The 26,704-nt window shown below is 35.8% G+C and overlaps 1 protein-coding gene across 1 annotated transcript in view; it reads right to left on the reverse strand.

Annotated features, from left to right (window-relative positions):
- DNAJC1 (DnaJ heat shock protein family (Hsp40) member C1) overlaps positions 1–26,704 on the reverse strand; it is a 218,559-nt gene that overhangs the window by 90,757 nt on the left and 101,098 nt on the right. Inside the window, exon 7 of the mRNA XM_090266591.1 lies at positions 13,909–13,999. Coding sequence (XP_090122717.1) covers positions 13,909–13,999 — 91 coding nt within the window. The remainder of the gene's footprint in view (positions 1–13,908; positions 14,000–26,704) is intronic.

Genomic DNA, 26,704 nt, shown 5'->3' on the forward strand with positions numbered 1-26,704 from the left:
TTTTTAAAAATTGGGAAAAAAGTAATTTACATGATGAACATTTCATTTTAGCACAACTAAAAGAGTCTGGTCATTAGTGTCTTAATCCTATCTTTACCACCTAATAGCTACATAATATTGGGCAAATTACTTAACCTTCTGAATAAGTGTTATTTTCTCACCTATAAAAGAGAGCTAAATCTAACCACATAAAGTTGATGCGAGAAGAATTACATATCCACTAACTTAATACCTGGCAGATGATCAAATCTGCGATTTGGAAGACAAAGTAGGGGAAAAAAAACCACACATAAATCAGTGCAACAAAAAGCAAAAAGACTTAAAAAGAACAAACACAGTTTAAGGGAAGGTGGGGCAACATAAAATGTAACAATATCCTCATCACAGAGGTGCCATAAGGAAAAGAGAGCAAGAGATAGAAAACATGTTTGAAGAAACGATGACAAAAAACTTCCCTAACCTGGTGAAGTAAAAAGTCACGCAAGTTTAGAAGGCACACAGAGTCCCAATTAAAATGATCCCAAAGAGAACCACACCAAGACACATCATAATTAAAATGGCAAATTTTAAAGACAGAGAATCTTAAAGGCAGCAATAGAGGAACAGTCACTTACCTGCAAGGGCTTCCATAAGGCTGTCAAATGATTTATCAATGAAACACTTTAGGACAGAAGGGACTGGCATGAAGTATTCAAAGAAATGAAAAGCAAGGACCTGCAACTAAGACTACAATCCAGTAATGCAGTCATTTAAAACTGAAGGCAAAATAAAGAGCTTCACAGACCAAAAAAAAAAAAAAAAAAAAAAAGCTAAAGGAGTTCATTACCACCAAATCAGCATTGCAAGTGATGTTACAGTAAGAAGAAAAGAGAGGAACTTCAGTATAAAAGGAATGGGAATAAAGACGTACCTATCAATAATAACCTTAAATGTAAATAGATAAATAGCTCTATTCAAAAGATATGGGGTACCTAAATGGATAAGAAAACATGACCCATATATATGCTGTCTACAAGACACCAACCTCAGAACAAAAGATTTACACAAGTTGAAAGAGAAGGAATAGAAAAAAATATCCCATGCAAGTGAAGACGAAAAAAAAAAAAAAATAAAAAAAGCTAGGGTAGCAATACTATACTTGACAAAACAGACTTCAAAATAAAGGCCATAACAGGAGACAAAGAAGGTCACTACATAATACTAAAGAGATTGTTCCAACAAGAGGATAAAAGCCTTGTAAACATATATGCACTCAACAGAGAAGAACCTAAATATAAAAAAATCTTGATGGACTTTGAAGAAGAGTTTGACAGCAATACAGTCATAGTAGGAGATATTAACATCCCACTGTCACCACTGGATAGATCTTCCAGACAAAAATCAACAAGGAAATAGCGACCTTAAATGACAAACTTAGATTAAATGGATTTAATGAATATTTCAGAACACTTTATCCTAAAGTAGAAGAATGCACATTCTTCTCAAGTGTACATGGATCATTCTCAAAGACAGACCACATGTTAAGGCACAAAATAAGTTTTTAAACAAAAAAGATTTTATTTTATTTATGTTTAGAGAGAATGGAAGGGAGGGAGAAAGAAAGGGAGAGAAAAATTAATCGGTAGTCTCTTGCACACTCCCACTGGGGACCTGAACCATAACACATGTATCTGCCCTGGCCAGAAAAAGAAAGCTGGTGCTCGATGCATTGAGCCATACGAGCTAGGGCTGGACACGAAATAAATCTTAAAAAATTCAAGAAAATTGAAATCTTATCAAGCATTTTCTTATATCACAATAGCACGAAACTAGAAATCACCCTCATCAAAAAAAACTCAACAACATTCAAACACATGAGGCTAAATAGCATGTTATTAACAAATAAATGGGTTATCAATTAGACCAAAGAAGAAACAAAACATTACCTGCAAACAAATGGAAATGAACATAAAACAATCCAAAACATTTGGACACAGTGAAAGCAGTCCTGAGAGGGAAGTACAGTATTCCTTCACTTATCGTGGGTATTTAGTTCTAGACACCCCCCCCCCGCGATAGGTGAAAATCCGCGAAGTAGGAACCTTACATTTATTTTAGTGTTTATATATATTTTAAGGCTTTATAAACCCATCTCACACACTTATAAACTGTTCCCAGTCCTTTATTAACCTTTCCCACTCCCTTATTAACCTTTTCCACACCTTTATAAACACTACTTATGTTCTTAAACATATTCTACACTCTTAAACCTACGTAACTTAAACAACATACATATACAGTACCGCAAAATCCCGCGATAAATAAATATAATATTTTAAAAAATCCGGCGATACAGTGAGGCTGCGATAAGTGAACCACGATATAGAGAGGGACTACTGTACATAGCATTACAGGCCTACATCCTAAGTAAAAAAAATCTCAAATGAACAATCTAACCTTACACCTAAAAGACCCAGAACAACAACAAGAGAGAGTGGAAGAAAGGAAATAATCAAGACTGGAGGGGAAGACTTCCGGCCAAGGTGGAGGCCTAGACTGACACGCTCCATCTCTCTCCACAACTAAGAAGGACTACAACTACCGCAAAACCAGCAATAACCAGAAGTTCCAGAAAATAAATGGAAGTCCAACATATGAAGTTATAAAGAAGTGGTGCTCGTCCGGACACATAGGAGGGGCAAAGCCAGGGAGGAGAAGTCAAGCTGTGCTGTCTGTGGCAGCAGCAGCAACGGCGGCAAGACAGCGGTAAGCACAGACACCCGTATTTAAGGGGCGACAAGAAGCACCTGGGGAGCACCCCCGGCTGCAGACCAGACCCATCAGCTTGCAATCCCAAAGCCGGGGAAGGCAAACCCCTATTGCCTGGGACTGTGAGGCCCGGTCGGGGTGGGGATGGAGGAGGAGGCTCCCAGTCTCTCAGCAGAGAGTGAATGGCAGGAATCCATCTCGGACACCCACCCCCGCAGAAAACGCCCGGTTGTGACGAGAGCACAGGGCTCCGCCCCCTATAGTGTAGGAAGTGTGACACCCCTGCCCAGGAAGCAAAGGTAAACACAAAACTGTTCAGGATGGCACAGATCATGATAGAGATCCCAGTGACGCAGCTGACCAGACAGCAAATTTCTAATCTAACAAAGCAGCAGATAGAAAATCATTCTGAGGCACAGTTCAGAACTTTGCTTATAAAAGTGCTTACGGACTTAACAGCAGATCTTAAACTAGACGGGGAAGGAATGAAGGCTAGTCCTGCTGAAATGAACAAAAACACATACGAAACTAGTGGTGAGGGTGAGAAAACCAGAAATCAAATCAATAAATCAGAACATAGGGAAGGAACAAAGAGTCAACCAGTGCAGAAAGAGGAAACAAAAAGTGAGGAAAATGAGGAGAGGCTCAGAAACCTATGGGACAGCTATAAGCGGGCCAACATCCGAATCATATGGCTGCCAGAGGTGAAGAAGAAGAACTAGAAATTGAAAGTTATGTGAAAAAATAATGAAGCAGAACTTCCCTAACTTGGGGAAGAAAATAGACTTACAGGTCCAGGAAGCACAGAGTTCCAAAACAACTGGACCCAGGGAAAACCACACCAGGACACATTATAATCACAATGTCAAAAATTAAGGCTAAAGACAGAATCTTAAAAGAAGCAAGAGAGAAGATGAGAATTACATACCAAGGGGTCCCAATAAGACTATCAGCTGATTTCTCAAAAGAAACTCTGTAGGCAAGAAGGGACTGGCAAGAAATATTCAAAGTAATAAAAAGCAAAAACCTACAACCATGAATACTCTATCCAGCGAAGCTGTCATTCAGAATAGAAGGGCAGAGAAAGTGCTTCCAGGACAAAGTAAAACTGAAGGAGTTCATCAGATCCAAACCACTGTTATATGAAATGTTAAAGGGACTTGTTTAGGAGAAAGAGGATCAAAATGATGAACATTAAACTGAAAACTGTATCACAACAACTAACAACAGAAGCTAGGGAATTGAAACAAAGGCAAACTAAGTAGGCAACAAGAGTGTGAAAAGAATTATAGGTATGGGGAACATTATGGGGGGAGGTCAGCAGGGAAGAGGAAGAGGGGAAAGGGAGGGAGATGGTACAGGTATTAAGCATAGTAGGAGAGAGTGGAGTAGATAGGAAGATGTTGAGAAGAACTATATGCACAACCAATGGGCATGGACTAAGGGGTGGGGACAGCTGGAGGGAGGAATGTCACTGGGTGGAGGGGAACAAAGGGAAAAGAAATCAATAAAGCATATAAAAATAATAATGATAAAAAAGACCAGGGGGATAATAAATGACACAGAAACAAAAACAAAACAAAACAAAAAATTCAAAAGATCAATGAATCCAAGAGCTGTTATTATAAAAGATTTTTTTTTAAAAAGATGAACCTTTAACCACATTGATCAAGGAAAAAGAGAGAATAATCAAATAAATCAAATTATATATGAAAGAGAAGTAACACCTGATATCACAGAAATACAAAATGAATCAGGAAGAAGCATGAAACCTGAATAGAGTGAAAAAAGCAATAATAACTAATGAAATTTATGCAGTAATCAAGACTCCCAACAAACAAAAGTCCTGGACTGGATGGCTTCACACATGATATTTACCAAATATTCTGAGAAGAACTAACACCAATCCTTCTCAAACTATTCCAAAATATTCCAAGTTTTTTTATGAGGCCAATATCCCTGATGAAGAGAGATGGTAAATCCTCAACAAAATATAAGGAAACCTGATACAGCAATACATTGAAAAGATCAGACACCATGATCAAGTAGGATTTACCCTGGGATGTAGGGTTGGTACAATATTTGCAGATCAATAAATGTGATACATCACAGAAACAAAATGAAGGATAAAAACCACACGGTAATAACAACAGATGCAGAAAAGCATTCAATAAATTCCAGCACAGGTTTATAATAAAAACTCAGCAAAATGGGAAAGAAGGAACATACTTCAACTTAGTAAAGTCCATATATGAAAAACCTAAGCCAACATCATAGTTGGGTAACTAAAAGTGTGTCGCTTAAGATCAGAAACATGACAGGGATGTCCACTTTCACCACTCTTATTCAACATAATACTGAAAAGTCCTAGCCAAAATTGAGTACAGGACTTAAATAGATATTTTCCCAAAGAAACACTCAGTAGGATGGCTATAATTTTTTTTAAAAAGAAAGAAAAAGGAAAAGAAAATAGGTGTTGAATAAGATGTGGACAAATTGGAACCTTTGTACAATATCATTGGGAATATAAAATGGCACAGCACTGTGGAAAGTGGTATGACAGTTCCTTAATTAAAAACAGAATTACCATATGACCCAGCAATTCCACTTATGGTTATATACCCAAAGGAAATTTAACTGGAGACCCTCAAAGAGATATTTATACACCCACGTACACAGCAGAATTACAATAAATTATTCACTATAAAGTGGAAGCAACCCAAGTGTGGTACACACGTAAATGGAATATTATTCAGACTTAAAAAGGAAGGAAATTCTCACATATGCCACAGCATGAATGAACCTTCAGGACATTAGGGTAAGTGAGATAAGACAGTCACAGAAAGACAAATACTGTATGATTAGATTTATATGAGAAACAGAGTAGTCAAAATCATAGAGAAAGAAAATAAAATGGTGGTTACCATGGGATGGGTAGAGTTGAGAATGGGGAGTTATTGTTTACTGTGTAAAGAATTTCAGAGAGATCCAAGACAGTAGAGGAGTAAGTGAAAGCTGCACAAATCTCCTCCCAGGACCATACTGGAATCACAACAAAATGGTAAGAAATCATCCTGAATAACCAACTGAACACTAGCTGGAGAGAAGCCTTATAATCACAGAGAGACAAAAGAAACCACTTCACCACAGCGTGATGGGTACAGACTGTGGAGGAGACATAAGAGAGTTGGCTGGGCTCCCATGGGTGGCAGCTGAAGTATCGGAGGGATACTTCAGTGGCTGGGGGAGTCCTCCTCAGAAATGTGTGGTCTGAACTCCAAGCTGGGCTCCTGAGCCTACAGCACCAGAGCCAGGAAAGGAATTCAGATAACATCAGCTGTGAAAAGCAGCAGGCTCTCTGTCTGCCAGGGAGAGACAGCTCAAGCTATTTCATAATAGTCAAGAGGAGGGAAGGTTCCCAAACTTATTTTATGAGGCCAACATGATCCTAATTCCAAAACCAGATAAAGACTCTACAAAGAAATAAAATTATAGGCCAATTTTCCTCATGAACATGGATGCTAAAATCCTCAACAAAATATTAAGAAACCAGATACAGCAATACATCAAAAACTTCATGTACCATGATGAAGTGGGATTTATTCCAAGAATGCAATGTTGGTTCAACATTTGCAAATGAATAAGTATGATTAACCACATAAATAAAATGAAGGATAAAACCACATGATCATATCAATGGATTCAGAAAACACTTTTGATAAATCCAGCACCCATTTATGATAAAAACTCTCAGCAAAGTGGGAATAGAGGGAATATAACTAAATATAATGAAGGCCATATATGACAAACCCACTGCCAGTGTCATACTCATGGGCAAAAACAAGTATTCCCCTTAAATCGGGAACAAGACAGGGATGTCTGCTTTCACCATTCTTATTCAACCTAGTACTGGATGTCCTAGCCACAGCAATCACACAAGAAGAAGAAATAAAAGGCATCCAAATTGGAAAGGAAGAAGTAAAACTGTCTTTATTTGCAGATGATATGATACTGTACATAGAGAAGCCCAAAGATTCCACCAAGAAAGTACTAAAACTGATAAATTAATTCAGCAAAGTAGCAGGGTATGAAATTAATATTCAGAAATCAGTTGCACTTTTATATGCCAATAACAAACTAATTGAAAGGGAAATCAATAAAGCAACCCCATTCACAATTGCTTCAAAAAAGAATAAAACACCCAGGAATACCTAACCAAGGATGTAAAAGACATGTACTTGGAAAATTATGAGACAATGAAGAAAGAAATAGAAGATACAGATAAGTGAAAGGAAATATCTTGTTCATGGACAGGAAGAATTAATATTAAAATGTCCATACTACCCAAAGCAATCTGTAGATGCAACACAATTCCTGTCAAGATTCCAATGATATATTTCATAGAACTTGAACAAATATTTCAAAAATTTATATGGAACCACAAAAGGCCCTGCATAGCAACAGCAATCCTGAGAAAGAAGAACAAAGTTGGAGGAATCACGCTACCTAATATCAAACTGTACTATAAGGCCACAGTAATCAAAACAGCATGGTAATGGCGTAAAAACAGACACATATATCAATGGAACAGAGTAGAGAGCCAGAAGTAAACCCAAACCTCTAGAATCAGTTAATATTTGATAGAATAAGCAAGCACATACAATGGGCTAAAGATAGTTTATTTAATAAGTTGTGCTGGGAAAACTGGACAGACATATGCAGAAAAATGAAACTAGACCACCTTCTTACACCACACATTAAGGATAAATTCAAAATGGGTCTTAAATGTTAGACCTAAAACCATAGAACTCCTAGAAGAAACAGGCAGCAAAATTTCAGACATTGCCTATAGCAACTTTTTATCAGATATATCTCCCCAGGCAAGTGAAGCAGAAGAAAAAATAAACAAATGGGACCACATCAAACAAAAGATTTTGCACAGCCAAGCAAATCATCAACAAAATAAAAAGCAACCCAAAGAATAGGAGAACATATTCACCAATACATCTGGTAAGGGGTTAATGTCCAAAATTTACAAAATATTTACAAAACTCAACACCAAAAAAAACCAAACAACCCAATTAGAAAATGGGCAAAGGACCTGAATAGACACTTCTCCAAAAAGGACATACAGATGGCCAATAGACATATTAAAAGATGCTCAATGTCACTAATCATCAGAGAAATGCAAATTAAAACCACAATGAGCTACCATCTCACACTGTCAGAATGGCCATCATTAATAAATCAACAAACAATAAGTGCTGGTGAGGATGTGGAGAAAGTGGAACCCTTTTGCACTGTAGGTGGGAATGCAGACTGGTGCAACCACTGTGGAAAACTGTACGCAGAAACCTCAAAAAATTAAAAATGGATCTGCTTTTTGACCCAGCAATCCCACTTCAGGGAATATATCCAAAGGAACCCAAAATACTAATTCAAAAGAACATAAGCAGCCTATGTTTACTGCAGTGTTATTTACAATTGCCATGATATAGAAGCCACCCAAGTAACAATCAGTAGATGAGTGGATAAAACAACTATGGGACATTTACACAATGGAATTCTACTCTCGGCTGTTAAAAAAGAAGAAAAATTTACCCTTTGCAACAGTATAAATGGATCTGGAGAACATTATGCTAATTAAAATAAGCCAGTCAGAGAAAGACAAATACCATATGATTTTACTCATTTGTGGAAACTAATAAACGAACAAGTAAAATGAGAACAGACTCATAGATGGAGAGCAGGATGACAGCTAGTGGTGTGGGGTGCAGAAGGTTAGGAGGTAGGGGGATTGAGCAAAAAGGAAAAAGGACTCATGGATGTGGACAACAATGTGATGACTGCTAAAGGGAGGGGTGTATAAAAGGTCTAAAAGCTAATGTAAAAAAAATACAATAAAGATTAAATTTTTTAAAAAGTATGAAGTAGAAAAGAGCAATACAGTATCTCTAAATTCATTAATTCATTCATCAAATATTTACTGAGTACCTACCACATGCCTGGCACTCTTTTAACATTTGAGGTTATAGCTATAAAGAGTCAAAAACACCTGCCTGCATGGAACTTATTTTATATGAAGTGTATTAAGCAGGTATATTTCCAAATTAATAAGTAAAATTTTAGTTAAAATTTGACTATTTAATCTATAGCCATAAATGTTTATTGATTAAAAACTTTTTTGAATCATTTCAGTTGTAAAATTAAATAAGACTATTATCTTTAAGCATGTACCACCCTATGATTTGAAATAGAGGGTATTAACTGTAAATTTATACTTGAGCTGTATGATTTTAAAAACCTACATTTGCTTGTTTTAGAGCAAGTACCTAGAAAATAACACTATTTTTGGGATATTCTTTGCCTACCTATAAGCTCTTGGGACCAGGGCTCCTTTAAGTCTTCTTATAAATATGGTTCATAAGATATAGTTTCTATTTGGTAGTGTTTACAAATGTACTGGATGGAAATAGTGACTGGTTATGCTCCTTTTCATAAGTTATCTCAGACAGTACTCTGCCATCCGTCAGCAGCCTGTATCACCACAGGAAAAATGTTCTCACCTAAACTGGGGCTGCAGCCTCTGCCCTATCTCCTTTGTCTTTCCCCACCAACCCTTGATTTCAACACCTGCATCTCCTTTTGCTCAGGAACCTGAGTTTTCTAAGAACCAGTCTTTCTTTACCTTAGAGAAGGTGAATGTTTTCCCATCTTGACCTCCTAAAGAGGTATATTTTATCCTGACCTCACTGTCTGTTCGGCACCCCTACTTGGGTTCATCACTGGGCATGCAATGAGAACCACAAAACAAAAAACTTAATTCATGTCTAAAACTGTTATTTGTGCAGACCTAAAAGAAGTACCTGACAGTAGGATTTTGATTATCTGATATTTTCTTTGTTCTTAAATCATATAAGATATAGAGAAAAAGGTAAGGGAAATACTAAATTTTACTTCTATCCTTCCTCCCCCTTTTTGTCTATTCAAATTTTAACCTTTACTATCAATTTCTTTATAAAATAACTGAAATGCATTTTTTTCCATTAATGATATGGAATGTTTCATGATAGTACTTAGAATTTATAATTTTTGACTTAGAATAATACTCATATAATTAGAAAGTATATAAAAATATTATTAACATTGATAGTCTTATATTTATAAATATTCAACTTGTTTAAACCTAAAACATAAAATTAATTAAAATTTTGTAATAAAGGAATAAATGCAAAAATTTTCCAAGTAGGCATCATATTTTTTGGTATAAAGATTTCTCAAAAGAATATTTATTTTTAAGAAATTACCTTTTTCATATTCCCCCTTTAAACTACCATTTTAATAAGATCGCCACACTCTACTCAATGAAGTTCTAGGGTAGCCCTCCGAGAATACTACACAATCTCAACAGTAAAACAGATAGACTTGAGGGCAGATTAGCAATTAGGTCATGAAAAACAGGCAGCATAAAATAGATACTGCTAATCTGCATGAGATGCATTTACTCAATTAAGCAGATGGAAATGTTATTATGAACTCAGTATTCCAATGATACTCTTTAAAATGAAGAAAGATAGGGGCAAATGAAATGCACGCTGGGGGATTTGGGGCCTTTATGTGTTAATTCTAAAGTATACAATTCAGAACACTGTAATGAAGTTAACAAAGTTAATTAAAAGATTCTTTGCATGTAACCATTAGAGACTACTACATTAAAAAATACATGACAGTTCTTGACATTATTAACAATAATGTGACTGTACTTTAACATTCTTATTGTTGGTACCATCACCTTTTCTAAATATACCACTGATATCAAAACATGAGTAGAAGTCTTATTACTCAGAGTCTAACATGAGTATTGTTTTTAACATGCTTTCTAGTATTTAGTTTTTCTATATTGAGTTTTAAGAAATGAAAAGCTAGCGGTGAATGGTCAAACTTTTTAGAAAATGACCACACATTTTTGCTGGTACACAGAGAGTGATTGGATTTTAAAATTTGTGTTTCTTTACATAATATTTTTTATTAAGCAATAATAAAAAATAAGAGACAATTATTAAATCTGAGAATTGCTACCAAACTCTTAGCTTAGACAGAACAAAAATATTTGAAAAGTTTTGGAAAATGATCACAAACTTCAAAAGGAAGTTTTTATATTATGATAAATACTTTATGTTTAACACCTATTTTCAAAGCATATTTATTAATCCATTATGAAAATTCATATATGCCAAAATAAATGGTTACAAAATCTACATAAAAAAGCTGTGTGTTATAAAACAAATTAAGTTCTGTGGACATAATGTTCAGATTGATGACTGTAGTTAGTTAATAATAATATATATTTGAAGTTTGCTAAGAGAACCCATCTTAAAAGTTCTCATTACAAGAAAAAACATTTGTGAGTATGTGTTACAACATTATGGATGTTAACTAGCTTTACTGTGGTGACCATTTTGCAATATGTATAATAATTATGTTGTACACATAAAACTAACATAATGTTATGTCAATTAAATCTCAGAGGGTTAATTTGACAGTTTTATCTTCTTGTAGTAAATGTGATTTCCCCCCATCCTTTTGAATTAGTTTTAAAAGGCTTAGAAAATTTTATGTAACAATTTTACTTAATAAAAATTATATAAAAGTTACATTTAGTTTCATTTATTCATTGATTCAATCAATTTAATTAAAACTATTTCAACAATTACTATAACATTAGCTTCTATTTCAATCTTAGGTTTAATATAACAATATTAATCATTTGTCCACCCTTACTTCCCAGCACACACATCAGTCAATCTTAATATGTAATCCTCTATCATCCTAAACTTTTCCCTCTTAATGGAAGTCTGCTTTAAACAATTATATGGTTGATTTGAATAGCATTTTGTATTTGTAACTGTTAAAAATTTTGAATTAAATTAATGTCCCTGAAACAGTGTTCTGTATGGATTGGTGCTCATATGACATATTAATATTAATAGCATTACATTAATTCATATATTCATTCACTTATCCCTTTACTAAACATTCACTATGTGCCAGGACTCTGTATTCAATTCTGCAGAACAAAGATTAAAAAGAAACAGTCCCTGTTCTAAAGCTTCCCAAACATCTGAAGGATTCTGATAAGGAAAAAAAAAAACCCAAAAACTAAACATGACCATGTTCTAATCCCCAGAAGTTGGGAATATTTTACTTTACATGGGAAAAGGGACTTTGCAGATGTGATTAAGGCTGTGTACCTTGAGATGGAAGATTACATTGAATCATCCAAGGTGGCCCAATCTAATCACATGGGTCCTTAAAATCATTTCCCAGTTATGCTCAGACAGAGATGTGACACCAGAAGAGCAGTACGAGATGAAATATTGCCGACTTCAAAGATGGAAGAAGGGGGCCAGGATCCAAGGAATGTGGGAGATCTCTAGAAACTGGAAAAGGAATGCAGGCAGCCCTTCTTGATAAACCTTGATTTTAGCCTAGTGAGATACACGCTGGATTTCTGACCCACACAATTGTAAGATAATAAATTTGTGTTTAAGCCACTCAATTTGTGGCCATTTGTTAGAGCAGCAATAGAAAACTAATACTGGGATTAACTAGTCAAAGTTTGTTTTTTTTTTAAACAGATCAGGAAACTAAAATTCTCAAAGGCACACATTTAATTAGTGGCAATGAACTTTTGGATTTGAATGGGACATAATTTTTATCTCTTTTTTTTAATAAATTTTATTTATTTATTTTTACGGAGAGGGGAAGGGAGGAAGAAAGAGAGGGAATGAAACATTAATGCAAGAGGGAAACATCGATCAGTCGCCTCCATACATGCCCTGAGAAGGTACCAGACATGCAACCCAGGCATGTGACCTGACTGGAGATTGAACCAGTGACCTTTTGCTTTGCAGGATAATGCTCAACCATCTGAGCCACACTGGTCAGGGCTAATTCTTATCTCTTCTTAAAACCATGGTGTGGTGTCAGGGTGAAGGCAGAAAGCTAGGACTTTCAGTATATGAAGGGAAACAGCTAACACCACATTTCTATACATTAAATGTGTGGTATACTAACACCACAGTTGCTCTTCTGCAGTTTGATATGGCTAAATTACTATTATACACTGTAGAATAGCTTTTACTGCATACTCTCAAATGCATAAGAATTGTTTTGTAAAACTATGCATGCTGTCATACATATTCATTTATAGGTATAAAGTGGCCAGCTATTAATTATCTTTGTATTTTCTTCTGTGTCCAGATTTATGCCATGCACACTCTTCACTTCTCTAGGAATCTCAGTCTGTGGAGGGAATGAAGTCTGAACCAAAAATGCTCATTTGGAATTTTTAAAAGATTAGAGATTTCATCTCCATGAATCCAGTCAACAAGTATTTATTGAGCACCCACTATGTGCCAGGGAGTCTTTAAAGTTCTTGGATACAAACTATAATATCTACCCTTATTAAACTTATATTCTATTGGGAGAACCAGATGGTAAATAAAATTAATAAATAAATTAATGCTAAGTAGTGTTAAATGCTCTGAACAAAAATAAAAGGACATAAAGGGACAAAGTATATATGTGTGGGAAAGATGGAGATATGAAAACTTAGACAAAAAGACCAGGGCTGGGAAAAATGCCTTTTATGTTCCTCTTTTCCTAAAATCAGCAATAACTGTCTTTAGTATTCGATGGAAGACTTCAACATACTGATAATTTAGTCAAGTTTTTCATATTATGTAACAGTAATACAAATGAAACAAAGACTTTCAAAACAAAAATCTTTGATTTTCCAGGTTTGCCACTTACCACTGTAATACAGCAAGCTGGGTGATCAACTGGATCGACTTGGTACAAAATGCCAATGACAATTATAGCACCAGAGTGTTTCAGGACTTTCTAAATTCTGGATACTTCCTACACTTAAGGAACTATATGACCCCATGTTGATTTTATCTCTTTCTGATATAAAACTGTGGATGGCTCAGTAATGACTGATACAGTGTTTTTCACATATAATACATTAAGTACAAGTAACTAGAGAGTGGCAAAGAAAGCACAGAAAATTTAATTACTACTGAATGTAAGGGAAAATAAAGACTTAAATAATCAGTTTTATGATTTTGTTAACACAGGACAATATTTAAAACTCACTTTGAAGTGTTTCAAGTTCAGCTCTAGTCAATGCATCTTCCTTTTCCTTCATTCTTGTTTCTTTATATTTAGCATAAAACTGCCCAGCACCCTTAAAAAAAGAAGTTACAAATAAATTAATATAAAAGTCAGTTTACTTTGATGGTGTTTTCCACATAACTTCATTTTATAGCACTTTATTCTTTAACAACTATTCTTATTTTGTGTTTATGTTTTCAACACTTCTCTATAATTTTTCTCTCTTAGAGAGCTGATTAAAGCAAGATATTGCATGAGTATAAATTTAAATATTTTCTCTCAGGTATGGAAAGGAGGTATCTTCTTCCTGTTTTCTTCCACTGTGTATGTTCTCAATATTGTGTATTACATAGAAGAGAGCAGAAAAAGACACTTGTTTAACTTAATTAAACTATTTGCTATAATAAATTGTATTACTGTACTAATTCTACTTTCATATTAGTCCTTTAACACTGAAAAATTTTCAAAATTATTATATGCAAATTGATTATGAAACTTAAATGATCATGTAGATAAAAGTGAAAGTTGTCATTCTACACTATGAAACCAGTTCCTCTCATGCAGGGTTGAGAATAGAGAACATATACTGTATGCAAATGCTTAGGTATCAAGGTATAGTGACTCAAGAAGTCTCAAGAAGTGGCACATAGGAAAGACTTAGCAGAGTACAGTATTCCCTCACTTATCGCGGGTATTACGTTCTAGACACCCACCCCACCCCGCGATAGGTGAAAATCCGCAAAGTAGGAACCTTACATTTATTTTAGTATTTATATATTTTTTTAAGGCTTGATAAACCTTTCCCACACACTTATAAACCATTCCCAGTCCCTTATTAACCTTTCCCACTCCCTTATTAACACTTTCCACACTTTTATAAACACTACTTATGTTCTTAAACATATTCTACACTCTTAAACCTATGTAACTTTAACAACATACGTATACAGTATCACAAAAATCCCATGATAAAGAGTGAAAAATCCACGATAAATAATTAAATATAGTATTTTTTAAAATCCCACGATACAGTGAGGCCGCGATAAGTGAACCGCGATATAGAGAGGGATTACTGTAATGAAAAAAGGTTAGGCCTTCAATAATCACAGCCATAGACATAAACAAGTTGATACTTTAGGGACATGAAGTTCTTGACAATGAAACAAAAACTTCATTTTCACCATCCCTTGACTCAAACTTCATCTATTCTATGGCAATACTACCTGTAGCTGCCAGGCCACGCTGTGCTATGCTTCCATGTCTTTGGGTATGCTTTGTCCTCCAGCTAGAATACTTTGCTTCCCTAACATTAGTATTCTGAAGCACTCCGATTCATGCTAAAAACTCCATTCAAGCATCACCCCCTTTGCAAATCTTTCTGACCTTTCCTAACTTAGTAATTCTCTCTTGTTTACTGCTTAAGTATTGAAACTTACTTTTATGATTGCTTTAATCCTGCTATATTCTTTTCTAGAAAATGAGACATTTAAGATAGGAGTACTTATGTGCCCAGAGCACAGAATCTGGCATATAGCAGGCATTCAACAGTGTGCATTGAACTAAACTAGATTGAATTACATAAGGAACACCTTAAAGAAAGAAATGAAGAGATTGATGACTGACTGATGCGGTATAAGAAGAAGAGAAGTATCAAGGATAACTCTAGAGTAGCAATTTTTAAACAGTGTGCCACAGAACTTTTTAAAACATGCAATACCTGACTATTAAGTCAGCGGGGACTGACCTCTTTTCCCCTAGACTGTCAAATAAAAAAGACAGCAGCTGACACAATAGCCATCCTGTGTGAATGAATCAAAATTGTACCAGATTGGCAAAAAATACAGAGAATTTTAATAATTAGTTTATATGTGCCATGAGATGAAAAAGGTTGGAAATTGCTGCTCTAGGGTAACATTCCTAGGTTGTAAGATTCCTAAAGAACCACATGAGAAAGTTTTATTTCTGCAGAAATAAAAGAACAAAATCAATCCTTGGCTCTGCCTCGATTCAGATGTAAATGTATAAACACAAACTCTAGGATAGGATTATCTTTTTTCATCTATGACTATCCAAGTTAAAGCTTTCTCCTGTGGTCTCTGTCTCTTGGGGTTATATCAGAACTCTTCACCTGATAATGAATTAGAGAAATAATAGGATATTTCTAAAATCATTGAGTCAATATAATAAAGATGTATGTCTTATCTTTCCATTCCCACTTTTATGATCTGACCTCATTTCTACTAGGATTCCCATAAGGCCTGGGCCAGCTGAATAATGGTATAATTTGAGGGCACAGAATGTCATGCACCCAATTAATTCGTTCTCCCATGCCCATATGTACTTTAAATTTCAACGAGGATTTGGGCTAAGGTTTTATGGACCCTTAACATTCCCCATGCCCCTAAAAAAATTCAACCCTAGAGTAGTATTATTTTATGTTAAAACATCAGTCATCTATTCCTTGATGTAAATTAATCAATGAACATACCAGCTTCTTTCCTGAGAATAGTTTTTAATAGTAGGGAAAAGGAAAGTTCAGAAGATATTGGCTCCATTAGGGGGGTAGGAAAGGTGACAGCATGCAAGAAAAGAAGGGCACAGATAAGTAACTTATGAGATGTGAAAGACACTGTGGTGATTAAGAGGACATATTTTGGAGCCAGACTATGTGGATTAAGATCACAGTATGGCTGGCCTGGAAGAATGCAATTACCCAGCCCTATGGACTCCCTGTTACCCGACCCTGTGGAGTTTATGTCCTCCTGAGTAATCAGGAGGAATCAACTACCTTGGCTGGGGTGTAGAGGTCTGAGTAGACTCAGGGTACCAGTGACTGGATTGTGTGGCTTTGGGGTGGCCATTCCCTTCACTTTCCCATGAACCTGACTGGTGCCCCGGCACGCACCCCCCCCCCCCAGGAGATCTGCTAGCCTCACTCTCTGAGCTCCCAGTGGCCCACCCTCCTGACTCCTGGTGGCTCTAACCTGCCCAGGAGGTCTGGGCAGAAACCTGGACAGATTGAGTTGCATGGTTCTGGAGCTGTGGCCACTCTCGTGACTCTCTTCCAGGTCAACCTGGCACCTCCCATCTCCAGCGATCCAATTACCCCACCCTCCCAATACTGGTGGCCCACCCTACTGAAATTGGGGTCCAGAAAGAATCTGAGACAGACTGAGTTGTGCTGCCCTAAGATGGGTGACATTTTCCCCTCACATGCTCAATTGGTGCAGAGCCCTCCATTCACATGGCCAAATCTTGGTCTCTTTGGGCCTAATAAATTCTGCTGGGCTTACCCTGACAGCTCCCTGAGATCCTGCCACACCACAAAGATGTGCAAGTACCCAGAAGGTGGCAGTTAGACTTAGTATACCCTGGGACATTTGCTGAGTGACCCCAGACCCAACACTGGCACTGAGTTTGGATCTGTATCAATCTTCTGATTACCACTCACTCATACCTGGTGACTCACTGAAAACATACTTCATGCAGTTCAAGTATAACCAGAGGCTCTTTCAGTGACTGAACGTAATAGGCAACTTGCAGGTGGCAGCAGATCACCCTGGGGACTTTAGTTAACCTGTCCCCAAGCACATTACTGTTCAAAGCCAGCTTTGGTGCAAAGATAGGTCCTTTCTGAGTACACCCAGGACCAGAACAGGCAGCTGCTAACTGTGGACCAATTTGTAGCTCCAAACAGGTATCCCAGGACAGTCATAGGTAGTGTCTGACATCAGTCTGCACCAGGAGGCCCCAGAATCAACACACCCAGAAATTCAAAAAATTTCAGAGCAGAATCCCATTAACTCCACAAGCAGCATAACCAAAGGAAGATCCTGGCAGGTACCAGACCCTGCTGAAGCAAATTCTGTTTCATGTGGTCAGCACCTGCACAGCACCTTGTACTTTGTGGTCAGGGTTGATCCTCAAAATCAGCCAACTTGAAGGCCGACCTAATTAAAGAATGGGCCATTAGCAATAAAGACCCAATTACAACAGGAGAGGTCACATAACCAACAAAAGGGACATTCCTAGAGCACTCAGTTAAGGTGATCAAGGAGACTATGCCACTGGGGTGTACAGTAAGGTCACCTTACCAAGGCTGGGAGTCATAGCAGATCTACCTAATACATAGAAACAAACATAAGATGACAATCAAAATGAGGAGACAAAGAAACATGACCCAAATGATAAAACAGGAGAAATCTCCAGAAAAAAGCTAAATGAAATAGAGGCAAGCAATTTAATAGCTATAGAGTTTTTTTTTAAGGATGCTCAAGGAACTTAGTGAGGACTGCAAGAAACTTAGTGAGAACCACAACAGCTTGAAAAAGGACATAAAAACCATTAAAAAAAAGAAGACTACAATATCTGAAATAAAGAATACACTGGAAGGGAATAAACATAGATTGGATGAACCAGAGGATCAAATCAGAGATTTGGAAGACAAGGTAGCAGAAAACACCCAATCAGAACAGCAAACAGAAAAAGGAATTGAGAATAATTTAAGGTATATTTGGTTTTACAATACAGAGAGTGTAACACCATCTGCATCATAGGGGTATCAGAAGGAGAACAGAATGAGCAAGGCATTGAGAACCTATTTTAAGAAACAATAACTAAAAGCTTTCCTAACTTGGGAAGGAAAAAGACACACAAATCCAGGAAGTGCTAGAATCCCAAACAAGGTAAAACCAAAGAGGCTCACACCAAGACACATCAAAATTAAAATGGCAGAGCTTAAAGACCAGGAAAGAATCTTAAAAACAGCAAGAGAAAAACAGTTAGTTACCTACAAGAGAGCTCTCATAAGACTATCATATGAAATATGTCAGGTCAAAAGAGACTGGCATTAAATATTCAAAGTGATGGAAAACTGAAACCTAAAACCAAGATTACATTATCCAGCAAGGCTATCATTTAAAGTTGAAGGAAAAATAAAGAACTTCCCAGACAAGAAAAAGCTAAAGGAGTTCACTGTAACCAAACCAGCATTATAAGAAATACTAAAGGTCCTTCTTGAAGAAGATGAAGATAGAAGAAAAAGGAGGAAGAGGAGGAGGAGGAGGAAAAATGAAGAGGGGAGCAAAAGAGGGGGAAGGAGGAAAAGGAAAAATATGAATAAAATACATATATATCTCAAAATCTGAATTTAAATAAAAGAGAACATTTGGATGCTTGTCACATGGGAAAGGGCTCAAATGAAAAAGGTGAGCGGATAAATAAAAATTTATAGTAACAGAAAAGTATTGTAAATATAAAGTACAGCATGGGAAAACGGTCAATAATATTCTAACAACTATTTATGGTGGCAGATAGGAATGAAGTTTATCAAGATGATCACTTAGTAAGTTATGCATTGTCTAATCAATGGAGTACAAAACTGAAACTAATACAATATTGTGTGTCAACTGTAATTAAAAAATTAAAAAATAATTTAGGACTTCTGGCCAAGATGGAGGCGTAGACAGACATGCTGCATCTCCCTCCACAAGTAAGAAGGAATACAACTACCTCTAAACTAGAAACAACCAGAAGTTCAGAAAATAGAGCTGCATGGAAGTCCAACAAACAAACATATAAAGAAGAAATACTCATCCAGACAGGTAAAAACATTTCATAAATTCCAGCACCATTTATGATAAAAACTCTTAGCAAAGTGGGAATAGAGGAAACATAATTAAACATAATTAAGGCCATATATGACAAACCCACTGTCAGCATCATACTCAATGGACAAAAACTACAAGTGTTCCTCTTAAGATAAGGAACAAGACAGGGATGTCTGCTTTCACCTCTCTTATTCAACATAGTTCTAGATGTCCTAGCCACAGCAATCACACAAGAAGAAGAAATAAAAGGCATCCAAACTGAAAAGGAAGAAGAAATACTGTCATTATTTTTAGATGACATTATACTGTATATAGAGAACCCCAAATATTTCACCACAAAACTACTGAACTGAAAAATGAATTCAGTAAAGTATCACGATACAAAATAAATATCCAGAAATCAGTTGTATTTCTATACACCAATAATAAACTAACAGATAAGAAAACTAAGAGAACAACCCCATTTACAATTGCATTAAAAAAAAAAACCCCACCTAGGAATAAATTTAACCCAGGATATGAAAGACCTGTACTCAGAAAATTATAAGACACCGTAGAAATAAATTGAAGAAGACACAAATAAGTGGAAACAGACACCATGTTCAGGAAGAATTAACATCATTAAAATGTCAATACCACCCAAAGGAATCTATAGATTCAATGCAATTCCTATCAAGATATCAATGTTGTATTTCACAGAACTAGAACAAATATTCTAAACATTTATATGGAACCATAAATGACCTTGAATAGCCACAGTTATCTTGAGAAAAAAGAACAAACTTGAGAAATCATGCTAACTGGTATCAAACTATACTGTAATCAAAATAGAATGGTACTGGCATAAAAGCAGACCCATAGGTCAATGGAACAGAGGAGCCCTGAAATAAACCTACACCTTTACGGTCAATTTGACAAGTAAGGCAACAACATACAATGGGGTAAAAAAAGTCTATTCAATAAATGATGTTGGGAAAATTGGACAGATGTGCAAAAAAAGAAAAGAATCTAGACCACTTTCTTACCACACACACAAGAATAAACACAATATGGATTACAGAATTAAATGTAAGACTTCAAATCATAAAAATCCTGGAAGAAAAGCAGTAAAATCTTGGACATTTCTTGTAATAATCTATTTTCTGATCTGTCTCCTGGGGCAAGAGAAACAAAACAAAACAAAAATAAAAAAAATAAACAAATAGGACTACACCAAACCAAAACATTTATGCACAGTAAAGGAAACCATCAACATAATGAAAAGACAACCCATTCAATGGGAGAACATTTTCACCAAAGAGATACATTTGATAAGGGGTTAATATCCAAAGTTTATAAAGAAATTATACAACTCCACATCAAGAAAACAAACAATCCAATTAAAAAGTGGGCAAAGGACCAGAGTGGACAATTCTCCAAAAAGGACATACAGATGGCCAATAGACATAGGAAAAGATGCTCAGTGTCATTAACCATCAGAGAAATACAAATTAAAACCACAGTGAATATCAACTCACATCTGTCAGAATGGCTATCACCGATAAATCAACAAACAACAGATGCAGCCACTGTGGAAAGCAATATGGAGTTACTATAAAAACTAAAAATGGAACTGCCTTACGACCCAGCAATTAAACCTCTGGGGATATATCTGAAGAAACCCAAAACACTAATTCAAAGGAATATATGCTCCCCTGTGTTCACTGCTGTGTTATTTACAAAAGCGAAGATCTGGAAGCAGCCCAAGTGTCCATCTGTAGAGGAGTGGATAAAAAAGCCATGGTATATTTACACAATGGAATATTACTTGGACATAAAAAGAAGGAAATCTTGCCCTAGATAGTGTGGTTCAGTTGGCTGGAGCACTGTCCCGTAAACCAAAAGGTCCTGGGTTTGATTCCCAGTCAGGGCACATGCCTGGGTTGCAGGTTCAGTACCCCATTGGGTCACATATGAGATGTTTCTCATATCAGTGTTTCTCTCCCTGCCTCTCCCTCTGTCTCAAAATCAGTAAGTGTGTCACAGGTGAGGATTAAAAAACATAGAAGAAAATCTTACCCTTTGTGACAGCATGGATGGACCTGTAGAGTGTCATGCTAAGTGAAATAAGGCAGTCACAGAAAAACAAGTACCATATGAGTTCTCTTACATGTGGAATCTAATGAACAAAATAAACTAAAAAACTGACTGCCAGCTGTGAGAGAAGGGGCGAGGGTACTAGGTGAAAATGGTAAAGGGATTAAGCAAAAAGAAAAATAAATCACCTCACAGAAGCTGACACCAGTGTGGCTATTCATTCCTAGAAGGAAAGGAGGACAAAAGGTAAAGGGGGATAAATGGTGTTGGAAGTAAACTTGACTTGGGTGGTGAACACACAGTATAATATACAGATGATGTATTATAGAGTTGTACACTTATTTTATTAACTAATGTCAATCCAATATATAAAAAAAGTCTGAGCTTTGTCACCTGCCTAGCTGTGTGACATTCAGTAAATTAATTCACTTCTCTGTGGGTGAATTTTCTCATCCATAAAATGGGTATATTAAGAATACTTAACTCATAGACCTTTTGTAACAGTTAAATGTGTTAACATATGGGAAATACTTGGAATAAATCTTGCACACAGTTAAGCCTTAAATGTGCTAATTATTGTTATTACTTCATCATTTTGCCAAGAACCTTATTCTCCACCACAAAGTAAGTGTAGGTTTTTCTGCTTCATACGACATCAAAATTCCTCCTGCAAAATGCTTTACCTTCTTGCTTACATGATTTCTCTTTACTTTAATGCAAAAAAACCTTTTCCTGGGTAATAGCAATCTCTTCCTAGGGGTGTATCAAATTTGAACATTTCTTTACTAATGTTTCTTCTTCCTGATATATACAACACAGAATTCCAATGAAATACTCATTAGGTACAAAACCACCTACACCTGCTCCATCTAATTCCAGATGTTTTAATGTATTCCCTAGTGTCACTCACTGTTGTAGCAGACAAAGAATTCCATCTTCCTTTTATTCCACTTGTAAGCATTTATTTAAATGTTCCTCATGCTTTTTCTTTCCTTCATATCTTACTTGTATTTTCAAGTTGTAATTACAATATGTCCATCCCAGGAAGCATTGCTCCTTTAATTGCTCAAATAATTCTATTGTATTCAACAAATTCTACATTGTCCCAACTATCTTTGTGTACAGTTTGCTGTACCACACTTTAAGATGCACTGACAAACTGGAAGACTGAAGAGAAAGTGATCAAATGTTGAGGCAGTTTGACACTCTATTTAAAAGGGATGGGAGATGAGAAGATTAGGGATAATCTGATTACTACCAAAGCATATCTTTAGGGTCATTAAAGGAAAGAATAAATTACCACACATGGTTCCAGAGAAGAAAATTTTGATTTTGGATAAATATAAAGAAGAACTTTTTAATCATTAAAATTATCTGAAAATGAAATAGACTGATTTAGGAGGTAATATTCAAGAGGCGATCAGGTAGCTATTCTTTAAGTTATGTTCTCAGAGGGATTCATGTAATAAAAAGGGTTTGAATAAAGAAGTTGTTTTCAACTTCGTTTCTCTCCCATTCTTCATGAGGGGCTAATTCATGTGAATACAATTGTTAAGTAGAGATAACAAACACAAAGTACCATTTTGAGTCCAGAATACAGTACCCCATTTACTTACACAGGAAATTATACAGGGTGGGGCAAAAGTAAGTTTACAGTTGTTCATATGAAAAGTAATACAATAATTAATAAACGAGAACACAGAAATATACTGTTTACATACTCACAACTGTAAACCTACTTTTTACCCACCCTGTAGATTTCTTATAGATATGAATTTCTTATCCATCTTTGGGAACACTGCTTGGCACATAATAGAAACTTAATAAATATTCAATGAATTAATGCTTATTTTAATCCATCAGGGCTCTGGACTGCCTAGGTTTATCTCCACAATACGGTATTAAAACTACGAAGTTTACATTGCTCCAAACAGATAGAGTTCCTATCCTCAGGGATCTTAAAATCCTTGTGACTGAAACATGAGCAAAAGTTTTTTGTTAAGTTTTAACACTTAACAAAATTTCTTCAAGGGCTCAAAATCTAGACAAACAGGGGACTGATCTTATAAGAACTATGGCTAATTTAAAGAACTTATTATGTTATGGAGTGTTCTTTGTATATCATTATAGAGCATGGGCTCCTACACAAGAAGACATTAAAGTTATATTTATTTATACTCATTTATTGAACCACTATTTGTATGTATGGTAGTTGGATATATGAGATTATATGATAAGACAAGCAGTTGTCCCTAAAGCATATATAAAAACAACTATGAATATTAACCAAAATATGGAATATAAACTACATGAAAACAAGAATTTTTGCTTTTAAGATTTAAAATATTTTTTCCAGGTCGTAGAAGAGTACCTGGCACATAGTAAGCACTCAATAAATATTTGTTGAATGAATTATTGGAAGAGAGAGTGGTGCTCACCCAATATTCTATCTGTTTCCCCACATTTCTTGTCCTCTTGAGATTAGGTGGGGTGATTGGGACTAGTTCTGGATGGGCTGTGGATGGAAATACCATATGTCATTTCAAATCAAAGCATTGAAAAGCTTGTGCAATCCTTCAGCTCTCTACTCTTGCCACAGTGAGCAAGGAGGCCACATGTTCCAGAGGGATACAGCTAGAAAATGATGAAGATATCACTGTTAAGAGTCCCTGAATGGCTAGTGAGAACATAATGCCCCTTTCCTACCAACCAGTGATAGATTAAGTGGCATAAACTAGAAAAACATTTTAAGCCACTGGAATTTCAGTATGATCTCTCCCTGGCCATAGTCTATCATTCTATCCTGATTATTTAATACAAATAGTTACGAAGTTAGTACAGAGAATACGCAGTAGACGTTTTCAGTTGGCCAGATCAGGGAAGGCTTCATAATGATGGCAGTTTATTTAAGCCTTGAAGATGTAATATTTCCAAGGTTACTGAGTTGTGAGATGAAGGATATCCATATCATAAACTTTGAACATTACTGACATTGTTCATTTAAGTGATAAAATTACACGAAACCCTGGCATTGTTCATCATGTTTGGAATTACTTTTACTTCCCCATATAAAGTTCAAAATATTAAACAATACAAGGAAAACTTAGGAAGAAGGGGGTTTGATCTAGAGTGGTAGAAGCAGGAAAATACCACTATGTGTCCTCATGGCAATGAGAAATATGGAAGAGCTCTGAGGAGAGGCAGCTGTAAAAGAGATGGAGGATGCTCCATTTCTTTTTTCTTTTTTTTCTTTTCTTTCTTTTTTTTTTTTTTTGACAGACAGCGCAAATCTCTTGTTTGACTTTTACATATAACCTTCAACAGAGGAAAATATCAAGTACATTTCTGAAAATTTGCCCATAAAAGTCATTTGTTCTATATCAAATTTTGTTTTCCCATTGACTTATACTATAATCTCAGAGTTACATATAATGTGTAAGAAAATTACAGTGAAGAATACAGGAAAACTTTAAAATTGTATACTTTTACTAAGAGTCCAAATTTTTGTACAGAACTAGAGTACCACGAAATTCACAAGGAATAAAAAAACACCCCACCCCCTACTCCCCGCAAAAACCAGAAGCTGTGCTTTCCTCTGCCTGGGTCAGTAGAATTCAAGGGAATGCAAGGCCTTCAACTTACTTTTTCCATTTGGGCTAAGAGACAGAAGATAATGCATTACTCTTCTGTTCAGCCCCAATTTAATGTAGGAATTATTCAGTCACTATAAACCTAGTTATCCAACTAGTTATCCTGCTGTTGGGAAAATATATTCTTTCTTAGCTTTTATCCTTTTAATACTTATTTTCATCAGCTTTATGTTTCATTTCTACCATTAACTAGTTATTTCACTTTGAGCAAATTGCCTCACCAATCTGAGTCCTACCTACTTTTCATCTATAAAATATAGAATTGATGAGACTATATCTCTAATCCCCTACCTAACATTTTGTGTGTGTGTGTGTGTGTTTACCTTATTTATGTTCAGCAATAACCTACAAAACTCTAGTTTATGTTCTGTCCTTGGACCTCTGAGTCATTGCTTCTTGTGCCCTCACTGCAGAGGGTAGAAGGAATGAAATCTTTGTCTTGATGTTGTAAAGTCTTTTCAATTTTCCTGTATCCCTTTATCTTTCTGCAGCATTACGGTTTCAGCTTTATAAAAATGAAGGGCTTTTCCATCCTTTTCATTTGTCCACATATTTCTTACATAATATATGTTCATCTGCAGAGTTAAAAAAAGTTTTTAGAGTACTAAAAGTAAGCTTCCTCATCCTTTGGAAAATATGTGTTTAACTCTGAGGAGAAAGGCAGGCAACTCAGCTTGCTACAAATGCCTGCTAGCCTTTTAGAAGCCCTTTCCCCTGCTAATTAGCTGTGAATGTTTTGTTTATTTGGTTTCTGACAGAGTCCCAGCAAGCAGAAGCAAAAGCTCTAGAAAGGAAAGGCCCTGGGGAGGGAGGATGCTTCCTTTATTCTTAGGCAACTTTTATTTGATCTTTTAAGGTAAAAGTCATGGCACTACAGAGAAGATTCCTTTATTTTTTTCAGACACAGCTCCTAGGGAACCTATAAATCCTGATGGGGATGGGGCTACACATGCTGGGAAATTTCTGCAATAATATTTAGTTTAACTGTGTTCATGTAAGAATAGCTTGGTAGTGAAAAAAGATGGGACTGGGACTCAACAACGCAAGAAATTTACCACTTTAGGTATCGCACAACTAAAGGACTTCTATATTTTACATATTATGTTACTGAGAAACAAAAAAGAGCAGGTAGAGAGAAAGTTGAATGGTGAATTCCCAGAAAAACAAACTACAAAGCAAATAAATTCTGAATACTTACGACTTGTTTCATCTCAGAAAATGTAGAGAACTATGAACAAACTCTGAGTTAGATTGGTAGTCACTTGGAATATTTGGCGCTTACTGATTTTGTATGAGAAACTGATGTCATTAACAATCTAAATAATTATGGGCTTACAAATTTATGAGACTGCAACTCAAATAGACAATTAAAAAATAAGTTATGAGAGTTAAATTGAAAATATGCATATAGTATTGGTTATAGTTCCTAAATTGCTTGCTATT

The sequence above is a fragment of the Furipterus horrens genome, unplaced genomic scaffold (genome assembly GCF_987537825.1).
Source record: "Furipterus horrens unplaced genomic scaffold, mFurHor1.1.pri manual_scaffold_2, whole genome shotgun sequence".
Lineage (NCBI taxonomy): Eukaryota > Metazoa > Chordata > Mammalia > Chiroptera > Furipteridae > Furipterus > Furipterus horrens.